At 38.7% G+C, this 25,279-nt stretch overlaps 1 protein-coding gene across 19 annotated transcripts in view; it reads right to left on the bottom strand.

Moving 5' to 3' along the window:
* Positions 1-25,279, bottom strand: part of MYT1L (myelin transcription factor 1 like) — a 312,706-nt gene that overhangs the window by 19,962 nt on the left and 267,465 nt on the right. For all 19 annotated transcript variants that reach the window (XM_074895697.1, XM_074895698.1, XM_074895694.1 and 16 more), the window contains 3 exons: positions 14,719-14,781; positions 9,840-9,923; positions 8,299-8,520 (listed from right to left, as the gene is read on the bottom strand). In XM_074895697.1, the coding sequence (XP_074751798.1) occupies positions 8,299-8,520; positions 9,840-9,923; positions 14,719-14,781 (369 nt within the window). The remainder of the gene's footprint in view (positions 1-8,298; positions 8,521-9,839; positions 9,924-14,718; positions 14,782-25,279) is intronic.

The raw sequence follows: 25,279 nt of genomic DNA, 5'->3' as shown, positions 1-25,279 counted from the left end.
ACAAATTCCTCACAAGCATGGTATTTCAGAAGTTTAAAGCATCCTGAGAATTCATCTGGCAGTTTGATTTTAAAGGATGCTTGCAAATGACTTAACTGCAAGCTTCTGAGTCTGCTCAAAACCAAAAGAGAAGCGTACCGGTGATGGAACAGCAGATGAATACCTGTTGAGAACTACAAGGGCATTGCCAGGGCATGCAGAGATGAAGTTAGAAAAGCAAAAGCTCAGATCAAATCAAAAATGGCCAGAGATATCAAAAACTACAAGAAAGGGTTCTTCAGGTATGTAAACAAGCAGAAATAAGGAAAATATTGGCCAGCTGTTAAACCCGAGAGGTGAATTGTTCACCAACAGTGCTGAAAAGGCAGAGGTTCTCAACACTTTCTTCACCTCTGTCTGGACCTCAGGCCTTGGGAACAAAAATCCAGGTCGATGCAAACACTGACCCACCATCAGTGAAGGAAGAGTTGGTATGCAAACTATTACAGGAGTTTGACCACTATAAATCAATGGGCCCTGACAATATCCATCCAAGGGTGTTAAGAAAGCTGATTGACATCATTGCAAGGCCACTCTCCATAATCTTTGAGAAGTTGTGGAGATTGGGAGACATCCCAGAAGACTGGAAGAAGGCTAACTCACCCCCATCTACAGGAAAGGCTTAAAGGAGGATCCAGGAAATTAGATGCCCATCAGTCTTACTTCAGTCCCTGGGAAAGTTATGGAACAAATCCTCATGGGATCACAAGTCAAATGAAGCACATGGCTGGGAAAAGCCAAGGCAAATTGTGCTTGACAAACCTGATCACCTTCTACAACAAAGTAACCTGTTGGGTTGATATGGGGTGAACAGTGAACATTGTCTATCTGGATTTCTCCAAGGGTTTTGATATGGTTCCCCACAGTCTCCTCCTAGAGAAACTGATGCATTACTGTCTAGACAAGTGGTCTGTGCAGTGCGTGGGGAACTGGCTGTTGGGCTGCATCCAGAGGGTGGTGGTAAATAGCTCCCTTTCAGACTGGTGACCTGTCACAAATGGGGTCCCCCAGGGATCGATATTGGGCCCAATGCTCTTTAATATCTTCATAAGTGATCTGGATGGATGATGGGATCAGGTGTACCCTGATGAAGTTTGCTGATGATACCAGACTGAGTGGGGAAGTAGACACTTCAGAAAGGAGAGCCATGCTGCAGGAAGGCCTGGATAGTCTGGAAGAGTGGGCTAACAAGAACCTCATGAAGTTCAACAAAGACCAATGCATGTGGGAAAACATAATCCAGGAGTGCAGCACAGGCTGGGATCCACCCAGCTGGGGAACAGCTCTGTGGAAAGGGACCTGGGTGTCCTGGTGGACAAGCAGCTCAGTATGAGTGAACAGTGTGCTGCAGCAGCAAAGAAAGCAAACAGGTTGTTGGGTTGCCTCAACAAGAGCATCACCAGCAGAGTTAAAGAAGTCATCATCCCACTCTATTCAGTGCTTGTCAGGCTACACCTGGAATACTGTGTTCAGTTTTGGTCCCCACAATACAAAAAAAAAAAATGTGGGCAGGCTGGAGAGCATCCAAAGGAGGGCCACAGAGATAAAGGACTGGGAAGCCTGCTGTGTGAAGAAAGGTTGAGAGAACTGGGTTTGTTCAGCCTTGAGAAGAGAAGGCTTAGGGGAGACCTTACCACCATGTTCCAGTATTTAAAGGGTGGCTACAAAGAAGATGGAGACTCCCTTTTTACAAGGAGTCACATGGAAAGATGAGGGGTAATGGGTACAAGTTACTCCTGGGGAGATTCTGATTGGACACAAGAAGAAAATTTTTCCCAGAGAGAATAATCAGCCACTGGAATAATCTCCCCAGGGAGCTGGTGGATTCCCCAACATGGGGCACTTTTAGTATTTGTCTGGACAGGGTGCTGGGCAATCTTGTCTAGACTGTGCTTTTGCCAAGAAAGGTCGGACCAAATGATCTTTGAGTTCCTTTCCAACTTGGTTGGAACTATGGTTCTATGAATTTTTTTGTTGTTGTTTTACACAAGGTATTTTATCACGACATATCTCATTTTTGCACTGTGGTTCACAGCATTCAACCACAGTATTAGTATGCACCTTCTGATATCTTTAATTTGCCTTAGTCCAGAGTGAACATTGCATCATATGTCTATCTGTATATATGGAATCTCAGATCTAATGTAACTTTATATTTTCAGTTGTTTAATGAAGCTTCTAAATTTTCCTCTCTGCAATTATTTGCAAATCTCAGAAAATTTTTTCTAAAGTTCAGGTTTTATTTCAAATAAGCTTCCTATCCTCCCAAAAAGCTGACACCTGCTAGGAACTGATTACCTCCATCTAAATTCTGGACACTTTCATTTCTCCATGAGCTGAAAGGAATAGCTGGCACTTAGTATCTCAGACAAGTTAGTGTAATGTAAGTCCTGCTGTCTTATCTATAGGCCTCATACGACACTGCATAACACAAAGGCTGTTTCAGGTCCAAGACTCTGCAGGACTGATTTTGCTCAAATATTAGAGGTTGCAAGCCTACGTGCAAAACATAAAAATGAGAATAATCTGAGGCCTTCTCATGCCCTTTGTAACCATATAGCTCATTTCTAAAAGACTCAACTAATGCTAAGTATCTTTATGTTTTTAAATTCCAAAGCTGAGAAATGCTGATGCTAAGAAAGGATGTGACTTCAGACAGACAAAGACTGAAAACTCTACAATAATTTAGGAGCAAATCTGCAGCCACTAGCATATGTTTGCAGATGCAAAGCATCTGGATTACAGAGCTAGTACCCCTTCGGCTCTCTGCATGTGAATACCCACCCCAGATAAACCCCAGGGTGAGATGCTGTTCTATGGACACAGGCTCAAGCTGCAATCCTGAGCACCAGGAGGTTTGACCATAGATGGCACTTGCAAACATTCCCTTCAGGAGCTGAGGTTGATGACACAGTTTTTTTAGACAATATCTATTTCTAGCAAAGCATATTTCATGAGAAAAAGGATCTGCACATGAAAATCTCCATCTCCACCCTTCCTCCCTCACATCTGTAATTTCCTGAATGCTTTGGGTGTTTGGGAGTTCTCTGAGGTTCTGTGTGAGTGTTCATATCTGCCTGCTTCTAGCAAGCAGATACAGAGGGCAGCTCCTGTCTTGAGTTTTTATCTTTTCACCTTTTCTTAATCTGCCTGTTCCAAGCTGAGGGAACTGGATTGTTTATTCTGGAGAAAAGAAGGCTCAGGGGAGACCTTATTGCTCTCTAAAACTATTTGAAAGGACATAGTAGCAAGGTGGGTGTTGGTCTCTTCTCCCAAGTAACAAGCGACAGGACAAGAGGAAACAGCCTCAGGTTGTGCCAGGGGAGATTTAGACTGGATATCAGGAAAAATTTCTTCACCAAAAGTGTTGCAAGGTTGGAACAGGCTGCCCAAGGAAGTGGTTGAGTCACCATCCTTGTAGGTATTTAGAAGATGCGTAGATGTGGTACTTAGGGACATGGTTTAGTGGTGGACTTGGCAGTGCTAGACTAATGGTTGGGCTTGATGATCTTAAAGGTTTTTTCCAACATAAAAAATTGTATGATTCTATGATAGTTCTCCTAGTATATGTTTTTGTACTGGTTTTGGCTGGGATAGAGCTCATTTTCATCGTAGTAGGTGGTATGGGGCTATGTTTTGGATTTGTGCTGAAAACAGCATTGATAATACAGGGATGTTTTTGTTATTGCTGAGCAGTGGTTTCACAGACACAAGGCCTTTTCTGCTTTCACCCCACCAGCAAGTGGGCTGGGGTTGCTCAAGAAGTTGGGAAGGGACACAGCCAGGAGAGCTGATTCCAGCTGAATCAAGGGATATTCCATAACATATGATGTCATGCTCAGCATATAAAAAAGAAGGAGAAGACAGAGGAAAGGGGGACATTCAGAGTTATGGAATTTTGTCTTCCTAAGCAACTGTTACACGTGATGGAGCCCTGCTTTCCTGGAGATGGCTGAACACCTCCCTGCCGATGGGAAATGGTGAATGAATTCCTTGTTTAGCTTTGCTTGTGTGTGCAGCTTTTGCTTTACCTATTAAACTGTCTTTGTCTCAACCCATGAGTTTTCTCACTCTTACCCTTCAGATACCCTTCTCTCTCCCATCCTGCTGGGAGTGAGCGCGCAAGCAGCTGTGTGGGGCTGAGCTACTTACTGGGGTTAAACCAGTTTTCCATAGTAAAGGGAATTTAAAAGCTACATTACTGTGTTTGAAATCGGTGAACACTGATTTCAATAAAAGTAGGCAGGAGATGGGATCAAGAACATTGGTTTAGATCTGAAAAGGCATTTTTGCATGTAATTTCCAGTGAAGTCAGCACAAGCACATTTCCCCTTCTGTTCTAAGGAGGAAGGTGGCTAAATCCAAGTATATTCTGAGAAAGTCCCCACTGATGACAGTATTAGAAATTATGCCATCCAGAAAAATCTTCATAAATCATGTATGAGGATGTAAGGGCCTGTTTGTTGAAGAACCAAACTGGAAAGCTACAGTATAATACCCAATTTACATTTCATTATAACCTATTTCATTTACCTATCTACTGACTCCATGCTTACATGCCTTCCAATTCATTTTCATATTGCTGATAGGTCACCTAATTTCACACTGGCCTCTCCTGCTAGCACAGGCTCCTTTTTAGAGCACAGGACTCTTAATCCTATACTTCACGTCCCTCCTGATAACCCTCTGTTGCCATTCTTTCCTATGCAAACAACTTGACAAAATAAAACTATTCATAGGAATTTCTGCAGACAGGCATGGCAAACAAGTAACCTTTGTTGTTGCTTTTGTTCATGGGGTTGGATTCAAAATTTGCCGAAATTTGTGACTTTTTCCATCGACTACTTATTTCTGGTTCAGATGCATGTACGTACAAACATGCATATATTTAAATTCCAGACTACATGAATCCAGTTGGAGAAGGTTTTTAACTGAGTACTGATTTACTAGCCCTTATGAATCATCTCCAGGGTCCATTCCATAGTGGAATGACACCATGTGTACAAGGTGCAACAGCAGCTCTAAGAAATCTTTGCCTCAAAAACCTCAGTTTTATTTTTTTTTTTATTAATTCAACAGTTGGCATAATTTTCACAAGGCAGTCTGCTGTTCCAGTTTACAGAGTACTACATCTGCTTGGATAACAGCATATTAACAGCTGTCTACAAATGGCAGAATATAAAGAACTCACATAACATATTAAGGAGAAATACACATGCAATTAATACATATGCTTAGAGAAGTCTGCTGATAGAAAAATATGTGTACTGGGGAAGAAAAATCACTTATTAGGAGAGAAATAAGCTATACTTGCAAAAATGAAGACTTTTGCTACTACTTCCCTATGAGCTTTTACTGACTCAGTTAATGGTCATAGCCCTGCTTTCTCTGCATGCATGCTGAAAACAGCTATACCTGCAAAAGACTGTTGCCTTTATGAATACCCTGTCTCAGTGTGTAACTGTCATAGCATTATCTCTCTTCAGAAGGTGGCATTTGAGATTTACAGCCACAGCTGTATAGCAAAATGTTGTTAGAGGTAGAAGATGAGACCACTTCTTATTAAAATGGATACATTAAAAGTGAGGGGATATTTGATCCTTAGGTAAGGAAATGCATAGTCTATAATTTAAGTGGGATTGAACTCTAGATTAGGACACCTAGGTTTAAATGCATGGGAACTATGTGTCAAAGCTGCCATGGAGCTCCAGAGCTCTGAGACCCATTAATTTAACAAGGCTAGCACCCTTCTGGATCCCCGTGTTAGCTCTCAGCTGTCATAATCAAAGAATGGGAGTGTCTCACAAATCTTCAGTCATTTTCGCCAACCCAGTATGGCAATCTTCTATGCCCTGTGAACACTTCAAATGGTATAAAGTAGCTGTTTGTAGGCAGGGGAATCCCACTCCCCATTGACACACTCACTGACATTTAGGGTACAACTCTGATTAAAAGCGTGTGTGTACTTCACCGATTGAAGTGAATAACTCCCCAGGATCCACTGACTTCATTCACTGGAAAAGGAGTAAATGCACCTTGTTCACCTACAAGCAGATTCTTAAGGTAGGTGTTCTACAGTTCAATCCTACATGCAGAGTTTGATTCAGTTGCCCATATACAGGCATGAGGTGCCATTTGAGAAGATATTTCACTGAAGCTGATAAATACGACACTGGACCTACCTTTCTGAGCAATAGCTGGAGGGCACGTAAGTTATCCTAAGGCATCTAAACCAGCTCCAAGTGCTTTTCTTTGTGTGAACGAATTAACTAAGCCCTTTTAACAGCATATTAAGAATTCTACAATAACTAATCATATTTTTTAAATAATGTCTTTTTATTAATATTGCCATAGTTTACGGAAGCCTCAAGCTAAACTTGCTCACAACAACTTAGAATACTGGCACTTTGTTACATCAAGACAATTAAGTAAGCTCGGTCCACTTCAGTGGGTCTTTTTAAGCAACCTTTCATCTTCTGGTGCTCTCCTCTAACAATGAACCTTTTTGCCCCAAAACTGGTCTTATAGGGTGAGCTTTTTACACATCTCAGTTTCTACTTAGGATAATGGTACTCCAGAAGGCAAATAACTGCTATGTCGCTAAATGTCATATTTGGGTTTCTCTACCGAAAAAAAAAAAAAAAAAAAAAAAAAGACTTTAAATTTTATTCTATTTTTTCATGAAAATACTCCTATTTTAAAAAAATTTCTAGGTACCATTTGCCCCTTAATTTTGACAAGCAGTTAAATTTAGTATCAGTATGTTCCTTTCAGAAGTTAGTTATGCTTGTTGCAAGAATCATCTCCTTGAAAATGTAAATACTGTGTAGATACTCCTCAAAAGCAATCTCTCAGTAATTATATTGTACCTTTCAACTAAAAGTAGAATCATTTCCAAATTTTAATGACAGATCTCTATGAGTTAAATAAATGTTACAACATTATGAAGAAAGCTAAACTGAAATATGAACGCTAATACTGATATTTTACTGAAAGTCAGAAACTTATATCCGCATGTAGACATCTGCAGAAATGGTTGGGGCTTTTGCATCTGCTGCTCCCTAAAGCCTATGGGAGCTGCAGGGTGTGTAATACATTTGACCACTTCAGGTAGCACCTCAGGTCATGGACCAGAATCCCTTCATGGTAGGTACCATACAAATACTGAGTATGAAGACAGCTCTGAACCTAAACAATAAATAGGAATGAAGTGCACAAAGTCTGGAGAGGTTGCAATAAGGGTAAGGCTTTTGAGTTAAGCTATAAAGCTCTGTCAAAGAAAGAATCAAAGGAAATAGTTACGGGCAAGAGAAGGAAAAAGTACACTTTTCACCTCTATATCTAGAACTGACTACAAAACACAATCAGGTTGGTTTAGTTAACTAAAAGGTACAGAAGTTCAACTGAGGTCTGCCTGGAGAAGGGTGACAAATTAGGCACATCAGCTTGACATATTTGAAGTAATAGAGTTTCATATTAGTGATTATATAATGAGAAATTTGCTCTGGCATTATAGTCATGTTCAGGCTGAGATTTCCACCAAAAGCTCCAAGAACACCCTTGCTTCCTCATAACCTACTAGCTAAAATAGCAGCAAGATTTATCCCTAGTAGACTGGCCACTTTCTCTTCCTTAATCTCTTAAAAGCTATGAAAAATGTCAACACTGAGGTTCTCTTATTTTTTATAAGTTTATGAAAAAAATGAGCTTTGTATTTATTTTATCAAATATTTGTATTCCATTAATTTTAATTAATCTGCTGTATTCTATGTTTATTGTTTTGAGCAAACATTTTCATTACCAAATGAATATAAGTACTTGGTTTTTATAGAACTGGTTCCTTAAATTCTTTAGTTGCATGCTCTGATGTTTGGAAAACAGCAATGTGTTCAACATCTCTGAAAATCAGGGGGATTCAGATGTGTATTAAACAGTCTTTGCTAAGGTAATTTGTCCAGTGTCACTGAATAAAGCAGTAGCAGATTTACAGTTATTGTCACGCACACCTTTTTCCCCAAATTTTTCTGTGTATTATAGATTCAGATTCAGATATCTATCTGCAAGGACTTGCATAAAAAAATATTTGTTTGTCTTGATTTCCAGTTATCTACAAATATTTGCAGGAAAATTCTTTTTCAAAGCAATAATGAAATTCAAAAGGAACAGAGAAATGCCATGACAAAAAGCTGTATTTCAAATCTTGCTAATCTAATTTAAATAATAACCATAAAGTGAAAAATATAAGCCATAGTTACTTACCTACGATGAGTAAGAAAACTACCACTGACATGTCCTGAGCCATCACATCCTGGTGTTGGACATGACATTCCTTCCGTCTTCACTGACTTCCAAGAGAACTGTGAGCCATTTAGGTACCCATCCTTTTGCCTTTTGGCAGCTAGAGGACACCCTGATGCACTGCGATGAGATGCATATTTTCCAGTTATGTGACCCTGACCATCACAACCAGGAACTGGACATCTGGATAGCAGATAGATGAGATAAACTTTATTGTCTTGCCATCCTATACCTGGTAGCCTCTACAACAAAGTCAAAATAAACCCGACATGAAAAGAAAAGAACAATCATGCACTGTGGTTTTAAAAATAGTCAAGATACCCTTTAGTGGGTAAAATTACAAGCAGAACTTTGCTAATATGAAAAAAATATTCTTTGATAAACTGTAAGGAGGCAAAGCAGTAGATGAAGTCACAGCTGGTAATATTGTGCAATTGCAACAAAAGGACTGAGATATATATTTGAATTGCAGGTGTTCATTACAGTAAATATCACTGGAATTGAAATGTTGGCTACTGAGCTCCACTCAGCAGGGAAATTGCCCATAAAAACTCTATAAGCATAAAATCCTACTTAGTATAATCCTTGGTACATTTTATTTATGTGTATGGAATCTAAAGAAGACTTGTCTGAAGTCCTGAAAATGTTAGGTATAAACAGTTAGGTATGAAGTGATCATAGCACCTCGTCAAAAATGTTGAGGACCTTTAACCACTCTCTGAATAGGAGAGATTATAACAAAGTGTGTGCTACAGCCTAGAGAGATCAATGAAGGCAGTCCTGTATTCATCTGTTGGTTTTCCTTACTTGGGAATTCCCCCACACATTTGCCCTGTTCACTTCTATAAAAAAAATAACCAGGGTTAGAAGGAACAAGTTAGAATCTTCAAAGTGAAATGTTTTTAAAAAATATTTTTTTTTTCAGTATGCTGCTATATAACACATGTCAAAATAAGGCCAATTACTTTACTGTTTGTTCTGCACTAAAATACTGCTGCAATTCTCCACCAAGGATCGAGTCCTGAATGGTCTAAGCAGTCACTAAATTCACTGAGTTCAGCGGTCACTGATATCAGAGCACCTTGCAAGAAGAAACTAAGACCTACAGGTAGGCATAAACAGCATAAACAGAATTGTTGCAGCAATCTCAGATAAATACTCAGTTCTCCATTCCCATAACTACTGTATTTACCATGTATGGTTTGTCTATAGTATGCCAACACATTTAAGGGGGTTTTAGGAGATAAAGAGCTAGGTAATTTTTTAATTTCAGGTGAAAAACTATTTTTAAATTATAGAAGATTGTATCCTTGGCTGAATATTACATCCTTTGATGAATAAATCAGCACAGATCCTTGATTTGCAGTTCACTCATAGAAATCAGTGTGGCCATCTGCTCTTGGATACCTATCACACAATAACATTTATGCCTTCATAAAAAGCTGAAGATATTTATGACCTTATAAAACACATGAAGGCCCTTTGACAATATTTGTTCTCACCTAATTGGTTCTTGGTCTTCCTTGTCTTCCTTGCTTTGTGCTATCCTGATTCCACTTTTCTTTGCTCGTGGACAGCCTGAAAGACTGAGTGAAAGAAAACATTTTAAAATGCAGTTTCTCATTCTTGAGTAGTTTACAAGGGATGCACTTTCTAGCTGAAAAACTGGCAGAACAGGTAATTCCATCCAGTTTCCAGAATCAACGCTCAAGTGTTTTAAATAAGGAGAGCTGCAGTACGAAACCACGAGGGGGAATCCGCGTATCTCAGTTTGTGATGCAGGACAGGACTGCAGGCACAGTGCAGACCACACACACAGGCACTCCCCAAGGAGCCAGGGAAAGCAGCTCCTTTTATATCAAACCCTCTGCCTAATAATCTCTCCAGCTGACTCAGCAGCAGCAGTGACAGCTTTAAAAGCAATAGAAGCCAGTGTTTCAGGGCTCAGAGACATTACATCTTCTGTATGTCTGAGAGGGAAGGAAGAACAGGCTCAAAAACCAGGAGTCTTTGGATCTACCAAGACTAAAGATTTCTCTAGGGAGCACATTAGAAACACTATCAAACCTTCTCACTCATCATGTAAGAATCCTATAAAACTGTTAAATAAAACTGGCAGAGATTAGAGCTGTACACTGCCTTCTTGAGAAAGTTTAAGTGCTTAGAACTCACTCAGACAAAAAGATTTGGTAGAAAAAGTTAGGCTAAGCAACATTACGTTTAACGAGGCACCGAGGATGTTGTTTTTAGATACACAAGATGGAAAAAGATATATCTATTTCAAGATTTTATAAACTCAGCTTTTCCTTTGCACATGAATTCATTATAGAAACCACTTAGTAGACTTGACCATTGCTTTAACAGATATTTAAAGATTTTTTAAGTAGTTGCTATTTGAAAACACAAATATGTCTATCAAAAAATCATACTTTGTCCCCTATTTAAATGTTATTTCCATCATAACATATCAACATTAAAAAAGAAATCCATCAGTAGAATACCACCTTCAAAAGTATTGAGATGAGAGACAAAGTAGTATCATCAAAGAAAAATTTCCATAAAGAAACAAAATAGATTAAATTTTTGGTTTCAGCATGACAAAAGGTACTTCAGTGTTGTATAGTAGGTCCTGTCTTCAGGAAGCAGGGACAGAAACAGTGGTAGCAAAATTTTCAGTTATTTTGTCTTGTCAAGACCAGCGAGGACTGGGAGGAACAAGCAGAGAAAAGGGTGATACAATCACAGACAGAATTTTGTGTGGTAAATAAAAAAATAGACAAAAATAGAGTTTATATGCTGTAAAGTCATAAATAAGTCAATTAAAGAAAGGGAGGAATGTTAGCATATATTGAACAGAGTGTATTATCTAGCAAGTTTTAGTGAGATGGCATGGCTATGTCTATGCTGGTAAATGGAAGGGACCCAGAACTGCTGTTTTGACCCAAGACCAGCAAGATCACATCCATACAGCTAAACCCTCTGACCCTGTAAAGCAGGACAGCTACTCACATATTGCTTACAGAGAATGATTTAGACCCTTGCTAAGCCCCAGATCCTATCTGAGAATTGCCTGGGAGACTTTAAGTGGCCCAAGGTCAGTACCATGCCAGGGGACATGCTAACAATTTAATCTGCACTCTGATTCTTGGACCTGCGCTCTCATCCCATTTCATTTACTAGTTTAAATGTAGCTGACCATTTTCCTTTTTAAAGCAAGCTGTTGTTTACTCCAACTTGCATAGTGCACACCAAAGTACCACAGTTTCCTGTGTATAAACTCAACTTCAGAAAGCCTGTGCCTAATTTTCTTCAAAAATAATAGTATCATAATCTGTAAGAAGGCAGAGGCAGGAGGAACAGAGTCTGAGGGATTTAGAATAAAAGGAAGCAGGCTCTGGGGCAAGGGGGCCCTTTGGGAACAGGTTGATTCGTTGCTCCCTATACAACCTGGACTGCAAAAAGTGAAGGGGAAGGGACAGGAGTTACAGATATCCTGTCTTATCTGTGATATTAGTTGTACTCACTGTGTGACAATAATCAGGCCTTGCATCTGAGAACTAAATAGTTAATAGAAATGCCTCAGAAAGCAATACTTTTTTTAGTAGGTGTACAGATGGGTATGCTTGTACATGACATTTTCATAACAAAATCTGAACGAAGAATTTCTGCCTTGACTAATGATTTAATGCTTTCTACATAATAAATCAATTTAATTATCACCTACTTACTGGTATTTTGGTGCATCATCTTCTTGCAATAGGTCTTTCTATTCTGGCATTACAAACTATTAGAAAATTCTAAGACCTTTCAGGTCCTCTAAACAGACATTTCCAACAGACAGCTTCTGAGGTTATGATTAATTCATTTTTCCTCTGACAGTAGATTCACCAAGAAAACATATGTCAAGGATGAGACTTTGCTTTAATTTTTTTATCCTATAATAGCCAAAAGCTATTACAAAGTAAACATATTCATTTTTATATCAGTTTAATTCTTCGTATATGAAGATAAAAGACAACAAGGGAGATTCTAACACTGCTATAAGCTGATATAAATTCTTGCATACATTGAATGGGTCTTGTGGAACTGCAGAGGGTTATGGCAGAGTTAACACTGCCTTCATGTGTGCTTGCTGTTGAGCAGCCATTTTAAACACAGACGATACCTAGGCATCTTGGCAGCCATTTAGGAAAGAAGTTTGTCATTCCTTTCCCTCTGAAACTGAAAGGGTTGTAAGTGATGGCATCGAATACCAAAAAAAAAAGCTAACTCAGATGCAAGCAGAGGTAAATGTTAATTTTCAGTGTGGGAATTAGAAAGCTTAACTGTGAACATGCTGTGGGGTGTTTCATACTTAACAGCTCCAGATTTAGGCTACTGGCTTACTGCCCTTTTAAGGAGCGGTGCATTTTGCCAGCCTCACCACCTCAGAAATGGCCTCGGCAGATATCACAACCTAAGCAGTGTGGGGCTGGCTCTGTGTAAATGTGATAGGTCTCCTGGGAACAGGAGTGGTTTTAAACAAAGAAGACATTCTCCTTCAGTGTCAGTACACCTCTGCCCACAGGCAGCCAAGGACCCAGGGCTGCTGGAGGCCTTTTTGAAGAAAAACTAAGGAGTTATGTGGTCAATATAGACATGGTGGCATTTCAAAAGGTGTTAAATCCCAAAGGACTGGGCAAATCCCAGATCACTTAGTTTTGCAGAATTATTTTTTATATATTTATGTGTATTGAGTATGCTGAAGAATCAAATGAAAGCTTGGTCCAGCACTCATCTGCAAAAACACAAGAACGTAAGAATTTACAAATGAAAGTAGGTACACCATCCAGCTCATGGTCCATCCCTACAGTGGTGAGGAAACAATGCCCAAGGAAAGGGTTTAAAAAATGAGCCGGCATGCAGTCATTCTTCCTGATAACTTTCCCAGCTTTTAGGTTTCTTGTTTGTGACATTTTGCCTTCTGCATCTTCACTGTCCTGCCTGTTTCTGGTTAAACATGTGACCAAATACATAAACAGCTTCCTGAAACAGCAAAGTTGGGGCATAACTACAGCAAGCACAGTGCTGGTAGAGGTGTGAGCTGATAAATCCGCATATAGTTAAATGTAGTTCTAAACCTGACCTTAAATCCCTTGAAAGGGTGATTTAATCTCCTACATCATGTAAGTGCTTTAAAAATGTTTACATCTTCTCCTTTATAATGTTATCTTTACTTTTAATGTTTAACTGTGCATTACAGAAATTGTTATTGTAATCTTTCATTTTTACAGCATGTAAAGGTATGGCACATTCCCAATTTCTATGTTATTTATGTTTTGACTTTAAACTTGTTGCTTTTACTGGGAACACATTTAAATTGGGTATTTTTGTGTATTGACTAGTTACAGACAACTGTAAAACTACGGAGACTTGGTGAAGCAACCAAATATCCAGAGTCAGCAGTATTACTACACATGCAGTAAAAAGCCCTAACTAACAAAAGAGAGGTGGACTACACTATTATTCTTTGATTAAACACTGGATAGCTATTTACAAAATACTGTGCAGCTCTTTACTGAATAGCCACAGGGGAACTGCTAATTACACAGTATTCGTAACATTACCTTTACAATGGTATCACTGTAATTGATTTTGGGGTTACCAACAATACTCTAATTAGTAAAGGTGAAGCTTTCCTTGGCCCTTGGTAAGGATCACGGTTTAGTTTAGGCAATTAAGGTAACAGCTTTCATCCATAAATTTCTGTTTCTATTCTTCTGGCTTGACATAGTTATGTACAATGTGTTGCGACTTAAAAACAAGCCAAGCTTTATTCTAAAATGTACTAATAACATTGGTGCATATTAGATGAAAGAGGTACTTTTTCTCTCCGATTAAAGCTGGTAAGGCTTCAGCTGGGAGAGGAGGTAAAGAACTGGGTCCAATTTTGCATTTCAAGAAATACAGAGGGAGTCTGGAAGAGATTGACAGGAACAATCAGGAAATACAATTTGTGGGGGAAAAAAAATGCGGGAATAGCATTTGAGTCCAGAAAAGGTAAGACTGAGGAGAAGAGTTAAGTCATTCAGAATGTAAAGCAGCAGAAACAAGAATGTTGAATTGCTTCCCTGGGCTAACAGAGAAGATAGAAAAACTGGATTCATTCTCTGCACAGATTTTGATAGATATTAGCAAAAATGTTCCTACCTATTTGGGTAGTAAGGCATGCTGAAGCTGAGAAATGCTATTAATTGGTAATAAATATAATGAGTTAGACCAACCCATGCCTATGTACAGCACTCAATCCTACTTCAGTACTGAGAGAGGGAAGAGAGGTCTGTTTTGGTCCATTCTAGCCCTTCAGTTGTTTGATTTAAAGAACAAAATCTCTTTACATACCTTCGATGTGAAGCATAATTTCCAGTAATATGCCCAGAGCCATCACACCCAGGGGTGGGACACCTAGAATAATAATGGAAGAGCAGTGTTACTGACAGGAAAGGTATAACTGCCCATTGAAAAATACTTATTGGCTCAGTCCTTGTTTCCTCAGGTGCCAGCCCTGGGGACCTCTAGCCATTTCTAAACCTGAGCTTAATTCCACACCAGGGACAAACATACTTTTTTCATTCACAAAACGTTTTTCTTTGCTACTCCTCACCTGCCCACTCAAATGCTTTCTGGGCATCTCTAGTATTGGCAGATTAGTGGAGATTTCCAGCAGCAGCCTGACATCCCTGCTCCACCAGGAATGAGTAACGTTGACAGCAAATGGAATATCCCCATGGTGTATGCTTAGGTAATGGCCAACATTACAGCAAGCTGTTTTGTTTTCAGTCAGAGCTATTGCTCTAATCCCACTGCACAGTACCATGAGGTCGCACCATGGAGAGATCCCTCCACCTCTCCATGAAGCAAGGAGATGTCTAAGGAAAAGGAAATATGTAGACAGGGAAGTAATGCTGGCCTTTTGCAGATAAATGGTAACCCACACAAACACTCCCAAACACCAAGCTACAGCACCAGACAGAGAAGTCACTGATACAGCTGTCAGTGGAATTTCTAATAGTGGAACGACATTAGAGTCATCAAAGAAAATGGATGATTTTTTCTACACTGCAAAGATGACTGTGATCACCACAGAAAAAGCTAAATTATAATGCTAAGTAAAATCATTAGCTGGTATTTGAACTGCTACACTAAATCACAGAAAAGACAAAGGAAGAATTAATTTATATTCATTTTACTGAACAGACATGCTACATCAGTTCCAAAAAGTCACTTTTCTTGAGCCTGAGTTTTGAATTTTAGCCATGCTTTAAAGTTTCATTTGAAGAAAGCATTCAAATTCAAAAAAGCATGTGTGCAAATTCAGATGTTGCATTCTGAAACATCAGATTTCCATAACATTGAATTCTTTCACTATGTGAATCCAGAGTTCATGCAGACTTTGGCTTTTACCCTTTAGTTACATATGTGCTTTCCTCTGAGTTGGTCCATGCTGGTAAACTTTTGTTTCACAAATGTCTCTGCAGAGACTTGAAAATTTCTTAAAATCAGGAATTAAGCAACCCAGAATTCAGTGCAATGGGGCTGTCATATTCCATTAGCTGAATTTTAGTTCTTTAAAGATAGTATTACCTACTTCTGAGGAGCTCAGCAGGGCCGAACTTCAAACATGTTTAATGCAACCTTGAAAGAGATAAATTAAGCTGGAATTTGTTCTCATATGGTCTTCGTCTGTTTATTCTATAGGTCTTCATTATTCTATTCTCTACAGTCTTCACCAGTTATTCTATAGAAAACACTAAAATTTGGTAGCACTTCCAGGATGTAAGCTGGTAAAACCTCTGGGGTTCACTATGTCACTGAAGTTTCTCTTCTGTATAACAAACGGCCTGTGTGCTTCAGACAAGGAGTCTAAACAACATCCTCAAAGACAATTCTCCTTTTCTCTGGCTTTATGTCTTTGCATGGGACCAAGGATACAACCATGACATTGACTAGAAGGTGTAGGTATTACTGTGACTCTTAATATCTTGAAGACCAATATACAGGTTGCCATCACACATCAATCTTTCTGCTTTTAAAAAGATAAAATCCCTAATTTTTGTATAGTTTATTCTGACATAAATTAGGTTAAAAATATGGCCCTTGGTGAGGAAGTCATAGATCAGACTGTATGACCTTTACCATTCATTCTTTGCTGTGGTTGCACATGGCATAAACTTTGGCTATTTCTTTAAATTAAAAAATAAATGGTTCGGGCATCTTATATAAAGGGTCTTGTATTTTAAATACTTCATATCTAAGTATTTAGATGTTCTCACTATTTATATTCATTTTCACTTTTTGGCAACTGTTTCAAGATCTGTAGAGACACATGCGTTTTCTTGTGGTTTTTTAATGCTAGGTATCTTCAGTGATCTACTATGTCTATTTCCTATTTCCATTAAGCCCAGTTGCATCACTGAAGTCTGATTGAAGCCTCTAAAGATGTTGAATCAAAAGATATGGGAATAAGAATTAATTAAAGGAAATGACTGAACTTTGTCTCTAAATGTCCATGGCATTTAAATGAATAAAGGAGAACAAGGAGACATGATACTGCTCCTCTACAGTCTGAGATACTACAGGGATTACTTCTTTGTGAACCCATGTTTGTTTCCTCTACAGAATTTTCAATCGTTATGGGAACAAGCTATTATCAAAACTGAACAATGTTTTTTCTCATCTTTTCCAAGACTTTTGCTACAGGTAGGCATGATTAGGTCTCTTAACAAATAGGATTTATAAGATGCACCAGTATATCCAATCAATCCGTCTTAAAATTATACCATTACACCTCAACCAATTGGACAGTCTTACACAGTTTAAGAACCAGCTTATTACTGTGTCATTTAAAAAAAATCTTAAGCAACTGAAGCTAAAGAAATCATCCTGCTGTAAATTGAACTGAGAATCTTCACAAAGGGCTCTGTGGAGTTCACATCAGTTTAAAATACTACTTTTGATTAAACCAGAAGAGATTTTTTTATGTAGGCAAGGATTTTAGAAAGACCTTTCAGATTTTGATTTTGGCACTATAATATTTGTTTTCAAGTCTCATAAGCTTATATTAATCTAACTGTAACAGATGAAATGAGAGTTTAGCGCGGTTGATAAAAACATTTTAAAATCCTGGAATATTTCTATTTATTGCTATTTCCATTCTATGGGAAGTGCCTAACCACTGTGAAATATAGGATGCAGAAACACAGCAGTCTGTTTCAACTATAAAGTTATTGCAGTATTTATTTGCTATCCTAAGCAGATTAGATAAGGAGAGAACTACAAGTCCTTGTACCATTGGAACTGTGAGTGTATTTTCAGAGTGTCTGATCATACATAGGACTTGCATGTATCTCTTCTTTTCTATCAGCTACCACCTGTACATATTTGACTTAACTGATCATATGTACATGCAACAGTACCAGAAAAAATGTATGTACAGGTGCTTATAAGAGGCAAGCTATGTGAAACCCTTTGAAAATGAGTATCAGAGTAAATGGAAAAGGGATATACAGTTTCCTCACTTACTTAAAGCCAGTGTAATTTGGCAGGATCAGAAGCTTATTTGTAGACTCTACATAATAGCTTACTGCAACAAAGGAAATACTTTAGTACTTGCAGCAAAGGAAATACTTTAGTACTGTGAAGACTGAAGTCACAAAAAGAACTCACCCCGTAAAGAGTGAAGTTCAGAACATATAACACTAGCACTTTACCACAAATTCAGGGCATCCAGTAAAAGAAAGAGCTTGTCAGTGAAGGGGAATGCAGTTAGTACTGCCTTGATGTCCCATTCATTTCACAGAACATCCCAGAGAAGCTTTTTTGGGAATACAAGCATAAGCAGAAAGCAGGGCAGGCAGAAGAACAGCAACAGCTGTGGCAGCTGGATTCAGCAACAGGAATAAAAAAAGGCAAGAGACAAACTGAAATAAATGCACTTAAGCTTCACGACCCATTCTTCACCAGGGATTGGATTGAAGGTGTGCAGCAATTAAAAAAGACTTTTGGCAGCTTGAAGGATCTTAGGGAGATTCCTGGGACTGGGAAGGAAATAGATGCAATGTCCAAATGGCTCTGTGTGGGTTTTTCCAAATGTCAGTGTTAGAAGTCTTGCTGCAAGCTCAGCTCAGAAAGAAAAAAACCCAAACCAGCTCACATCAGCATAGCAGACTACAAGTAAGATCCACATTTAAACCGATATTTCTAGGCTTTTATCTAGGTCTACATGAGCTAGATAAGCTTAGATGTAGCTTACCTATTTAGATTTACAGCTCAACTAGCATGAGACCAAATAGGATGTTACACAAAGGTGCTGACAGAACTGAAGTAATGTTGTCCTCATTGCTATGTATAACTTTGGTTGACTTACTTTTAAAATTTGTCTTAAAACATAAATTATCTCTAAAACATACCAGTAAAACAAAGATATAGTAATCTGCAATATAATGAAAACATTTTGCTTTTTTTTACCATTTAAAGATTTTACCAAAAAATAACAATGACTTTCTGGAACCAGGATTGCACTTCCCTAAGGAGGAGGCAGCGCTCATGGAAGCTTTTGCAGCACACAGTCTGATCACAGCTCAGAGCCTGCACTGCGGCTTGGGCTCAGGCTCAAGCTCAGGCCCTCTCTTTCTCTCTCTCAGAAACCCTCAACTGAGATTCAGCAGCATGCAAATTCTATTTACATCTCAGTCAAGTCTTGCCTTAATGTATAAATCTGAATAGAAACCTTGGATCTAGGACTACACAAGCCTAAATTCAGCACACTACACAAACAAAATTCAGGTCATTGTAACACAATGTTGCATTTTTTCCTAAATAGGGTGAAAATGTTTAACTTAATCATCAGAGACAGTTTTAGCAATTATAACCAATATATTTTCTTCTCTCTGTCTCTTGCCCCTTCAATCACCTTTGGCAACTTCTATGCCCTGCACCAAGCCCTCTCCCTGTGCACCCTTCCAGCTTCACTGCTCTTATAACTACAGTCTAATTTTCACTAAGGAAAGGGCATCTTACTAAGTTAGGCTATAGCTTTCACAGGAATTGGCACGTTTGTACATTATCTGTGTACTTTTTTTTTAGCTATTGCTCTTGGTGGATTGATAATAGCACTCAGTGGACACTCTTGAAATAAAGAAATAATAACAGTCACTGATAAAGGTGAAGAGCATTGCCAGTTCTGATTATGGCAAACCGTTTCAACATTTTATTTTTGTGCTGAGTAAATTTGGTCCCACGGAACTGAATTAAGCCATTAATTTCTCTCACACTGGCCATACCAAAAGCCATCAGATATAATCCTTTCTAGGACCCACCAACCTATACTGAGATTAAATTGCAATAGTTTGTTACAAAATACCTTTCATGACCTGTTGTTAGTAAGCTGGTGTATCAATTCTAAAGACTAATGTTACTTTTATTGTTTAGTTTACAAAACTTAGTACCTACTACGTTGCAGATCCAATCTCCCCTTGAGTAAGTAAATGAACACATATATAAGTGATATAGCCTACCAGACAGAATATGTATCCTATAAATTACTTATTTATTACTATTAATTAAATATTTAAAGCAGATGTAGCTAGCAACCCTAAAGAAAAATTGTTCCGAATTAAACAGCAGAGTAAACCAGTAAGTTGTGCAAAAATTCAGAATGGTTCTTCACAATGTTCCATGCTGCAGAAGAACTGGGATTTAATAGCAAATTGTATCTTTTCCATAGTTTTATTTTGACCATGCTGTCAATCTCTATAGTAGAGGTGTGATTTTCTGTTGAAAGTTCAGAAAGGCTAGAGAAATATAATTGTTTCCTGTGGGATTTTTTCATAGCAGAATGTAGAATTTTTTACTGTCTAGTGGTTTCCATGCATTTGAGATTCTGTTTTATTCAACTGAATTGCCATGAATGGAATTCATAGGTTGGGAGGCTGGAAGACAGACACAACAATACTTTGCATTTCTATCTTTCATCTGAAGATCTGAAAGTGTTTTACAAACATTAATGGACAAAATCTCACAATAATGCTTTGAAAAAGGGAAGAATTTGGCAGAGGAAAACTGGGGCATAGAGAGGCTAAATGACTTTACACAGAAGAGGAAAATGGGCTAGAAGTAGAGATTCTTTTTCACTGCTCTGTTTGCAGCTATAAAGCCATATGTCTTCTGAAACTACATATAGATTCATAACCAAAAAAATGTCGGCTTTTTTTCTAGTCAGGTAGTCTGGAAACAAAAGGTTACAAAAGAAGACCTCTAAAGATACTGCAGTTTTAGTTCCCTAAGTTGAATGCGTGAGGAAGGAGAAAAAAAGGGGAGTAGGCAAGAAAGGGAAGAGACGAGAAGGTGTGTCAAATTAAGAAACGGAGTTCTCTGTAAGGTATGGTAAATGTTTATGTCTATGCTTCTATGAACTTGAGTGCTCGTCAGAAAACCAACAGGTTTTCAGCTCTTGACAAACAACTCCCCTTTTAACCAAGAGGCCAAAAGAGAGAACAAGTTTTCCTCCAGTTCCTTCCTATCCCACTCACCACTAACCTGCAGGGAGCACTCTGGGGGGAGAAGAGAGATCATAAACAGAGCTGTGTGGTTCTCAGCAGAGATTTTTTGGCCACAGGTGTGTCAGTAACAGTCAGGGTTGTGGTTATTGCTATGAAAACACCTATTTAGCAGGAACTGGACAGAAACCAGCAACTCATTTTGCCTTTACCTTTCTGAGCAGTCAGAGCAATGCCTCCCAGCCATTACTGTTCCAGCCAGCTTTGTGAAAGCAATCTGGATGAGTAAATCTCTAAATCCTATTTTCAGTCCCAGGTATTTTGGTAGATTGTCAAGCTCTAATTAAGTATGTGAAGTGGGAATGCTGCTGATCCTTTTCCTCATGAAGACACAGAATAAAAGCCATTCCACTTTTACTCCGTTGTCTTTTATTGTCTATTTTTTTTTACCACGGCAGTTGATTTCTGAAGTCCTAAAGTGTTACTTTCCTGGTGCCTAGACAAACCCCCCTACACAACTGTTAATTTGTAATGAAAAACTGTTTTGCTAGGATGTATTTATTTTCTCTTAATTTCCCTCAGTGAAGCTGCACATCCATATACTTCTTCACTCTTTATTTCACTCCTTCTGTTTTATTTCCTGACGCCTCCCCCTCCCTATTTTCAATCTGTTATCCCTTTCCTACAGTGGAGCAAGAACCTCCATTTGCTTTTGCTCCATGGTTTGCTTTCCATCCATATTCCTCTCTATCATTTCTCTTTCACATTCTACTCCTTTTTTTTCCAGATCCTTTTCCTTCCTCACCTCACTGTGTCTTCTTGTCATTTTTAACTTTTTTTTGTCCCTTTTGCTTTTTTTTTTTTTTTCCTCTTCTCTGTTCTGGCTGATGTCTTCATTCTCTCTTCCTCATATTTTCCTAATTTCACAATTTCTAATAACCCTGAAGTCGACAGTTCTTTCTTCTTTCCTCCTCTTTGTTGTTTCTTTCCATTATCTCTTCTTTCATCACCCTTTTTGTCCTCCTGCTCTTTTCTCCCAGCTGATTTTATCTTTCCTGTAGTCCGCATGGTTTGTGGTCCTCTCACATTGCTGAGATGACTGGGTACACATGGCATCCTTGCATCAGGGGAGAAAATCCTGTGTGTTGTGAAACCTTAACAGAAATTCTTGGCTGCCAAGACACCGTAAGTAATTTTAAGTATCTTGAACTCTTTTATTTTCAATAAAGTCCTTGTAAGCTTTATCACTGGCTTCAAAAGGAGCAGAACCAGGCTAGCATGGGGCACTTCTGAAAACTGCATTCAGAGAACATTTGAAGCTCATCTGAATTGGTTCAAGAGGCAAGCTGTGTGGGACAGGTATGCAGATAATGAATATTTCAGTGGATTTTCAGTCTATGGTTTCATGTTCAAGACTAAACCTATGTTCTAGTGCTCACAAATATACCTACAAAAGCATGTGAATTCAGACCCTTATAAATATCAAAGGTTCATAAAGATATGCTGTAAGCCAAAAATAAAAAAGTTAAATTTAGATTTATATGTTAATTATTTCCCTGTATTCAGTCTAACTAGAAGGAGTACCTAATCACACAAATTTAGTTTTAGCAAAAGTGCTAAATACTACTTTTTCATACATAAAACACTGCTGACATTTCTTACTTAGCAGAATGCTACTGACACAACAGGCCTCACTGCAGGTAATGGGAAAATTTAAAAGCCCAAACCACAGCAGATATAAAGGAAGAAAATTTGAGGAAATAACAAGAACCAGAAAAAAAAAAAAAAAAAAAAAAAAAAAAAGAAGTGGTAGAATGGCAAATGAGTGAATTGAGAATAATCTTCTATCTTGTCAGTTGCTTTTTGGCATTGGATCCAGTGCAGCTCCAGTAGGAAAGGGCAGGAGATCAGGGGATCCAGGCAAGGATCACTCCCAGCAGGGCATTACAGAGCCCTCCCAGAAGACACTGGAGGTTGGAAACACGTGTAGAATAAAAGGATTTATTGTTATTACTTTCACTGTACAGTCTTTCTGTCCATGAGGGAATGATGCTAGGCTTATGGAGCTAGTCCAGGCATGAGACTAAAATAATTTTGGCTCAGAGGCTTCGTGGAGTAACTTCAGTCTCTTCTATCTTTGCTGATTGTTCTGTCTCTCTCTTTGCCTATAGAAATCCCCAGCATTTTAATGGTTCTAAATTGGGGATGGCTGACTACATACCCTTCTCCTTAGGTAAAATTTAATTAATTCCCTGACTTTCTGCATGTGGAATTTTTCTGTCCATAGCTGATGGTATTATCTGTATTGCATTCCAGCATTTTTTGAACTGTGTGGGGGTGAGAAAGGATATGATATGTTTTTTAATTACACTGAAATCCATTTTCCTATAAGCAGACTAAAATGCATCATGCTGGCATTTAAAATATTGCTGTGCACTTGAATGCACAGATAGACATGATGTGTTTAAATTAATTATACTGCTTTAGAAAAAATATTCCTGTGCCTTTAGTTACCACCTCTGCGTGCTGCCTGTTCTGCTAGCAGTCAGGACTTCCCAGCTTCCCAGCAGCAAGTGCCATGACGTGCTGCCCGCTGTTCTCACATCTAGCACCAGCATATATGGCCTAACATGCCAGTTGCCAAAGGCATGGTATGTGCTTAATGTGAAATAGCTTCTGTGCACTACCCAGGGGGTGCTCCGTTCACAGAAGCTGCCAGGGGGAAGCTGTGAATCAGTTCTCTCCCTGGGCACCTTGCCCACGCTTTCTCTCCTGCCAGCATCGCTTGCCTTGGAGGCAGCGCCGGCCAGCTGCAGATCCCCTCCCCGCAGCACAGAGCACTTCCTGGCACCAGGGATGAATCAGTTCCAACATATGCAAATTCAAATGTTCATTTCCAAACACCTCAGCCTTTGGAAAAAAGATTCATTTTTATAGTGAAGGAATAACATAAAATGATTGAGGCATGGATTAAAATGCAGGGGAAGATAGCCTTAAGAGAACATGCCCTACAACTAGGAGCAAAGCCATGCAAGTTCTCTTTCTCCTAATGGCACTGCTGCAAGCCTGTGCTTGAAAAAAAATCCCACTTTTTTTTTTCAGTAATTTTGGGTAGACACATTTGTTTCTGAAGGAGAATGCCCTATTGCTGGTTGTTCTGTTAAAATGGGAATCACTAAGCCTCTCTGGAATATCTGCCACACAGTCACTGCACAGCAAGACTGGTCCAGTCAAGGTTTGCAGAACATGTTTTCTCTTGGTCCCCATATTAGAAAATGGGTCCAAGAGAAGCACTTGAAGGCAAAAGCATTGCTATTGTGTATGTTGTATACACATACATTTTGGTATTCTTCACCTTAAAAGGTGTCTTCAAAAGCTCGTAGAACTGGCCTAACTTCTGTTAATGATGTAAATGGAAGTTTTAGCACAAAATTAAATTACAGTTAGGCCAAATGCTGAGTACTTTGAAGATTAACTCTTTAAAGTAGGGAATTTTTACCCTGAAAAGAGATTTACATTACGGTCAATAGCCTGCTGGTTGCCTTGAACACCATAAATTATCAAAAGCATCATTCTTGAATTGTTGTTCCTATGTTGCTGCTTCTCCCATGCTCTGCTCTTTTGTACTTCATGTAACTTCTCTCAGGTGAAGCAGTTACCAAAGGGTCTGGTGGGCACAGCAGTATGATCTAGAATCTGTCACTTCCTGACAGTTTCCTGGAGGTTTGGGATGACTTCAAACTCTACAGATCTGAAAGACTCAAAATGGCCAACATCTCCCCAAGAAATGCTGAGAAAAACTACCAGATTAGGATTGCTAAAAGCAGAGGAAACAAATCAACAACTTTCATACAGTCTGCGGTTTTAAGAATCCTCTAAAGTCACTGGGAAGAGAATGGGGACAACCAAGCATTACCATTCCTTAGCTATTCTGTTCATTTGTTTTTCATTTGAACAAAAGTGTTTAACTTGTGCACACACAAATACTTGACTAAGAGAAGGACTCTAGAAGATCACAGGAAAGGAGACAGTTGGATCAAATGTAAGGGGGAAAGAAAAGGCCGAGTGGGAAGGATGGAAAGAGTAAGAGCATGAAGAAAGTCCAATTTATATGTCCTCTTTCAAAATAGTATATCAAATATTGTTACGAAAGACGATGGCTACAAAATATTTCTAGCCCTATAATAATTAAGAAAGAAGCAGGATTTCTGACTCTAATGAGAGTCCTCTCAGTCTAGAATTATGGCAAAGCCATAAATGAACAGGATTGTAAACATCTTTGAGTTATCTAGGAAATGTATCATAGGCAGCATGAAGGCTCAGAAGTTTGAGAAAAAAAACTCCATTAAAATAATCCAAGTGACAGAAAATGTAATCAGCTGGAATTTTCTTCACTATTAACAGCT

Source organism: Athene noctua, chromosome 1, assembly GCF_965140245.1.
Source record: "Athene noctua chromosome 1, bAthNoc1.hap1.1, whole genome shotgun sequence".
Taxonomy (NCBI): Eukaryota; Metazoa; Chordata; class Aves; order Strigiformes; family Strigidae; genus Athene; species Athene noctua.
Note: the sequence above shows the minus strand (reverse complement) of the source record. Positions and strands in the feature narration are given on the sequence as shown.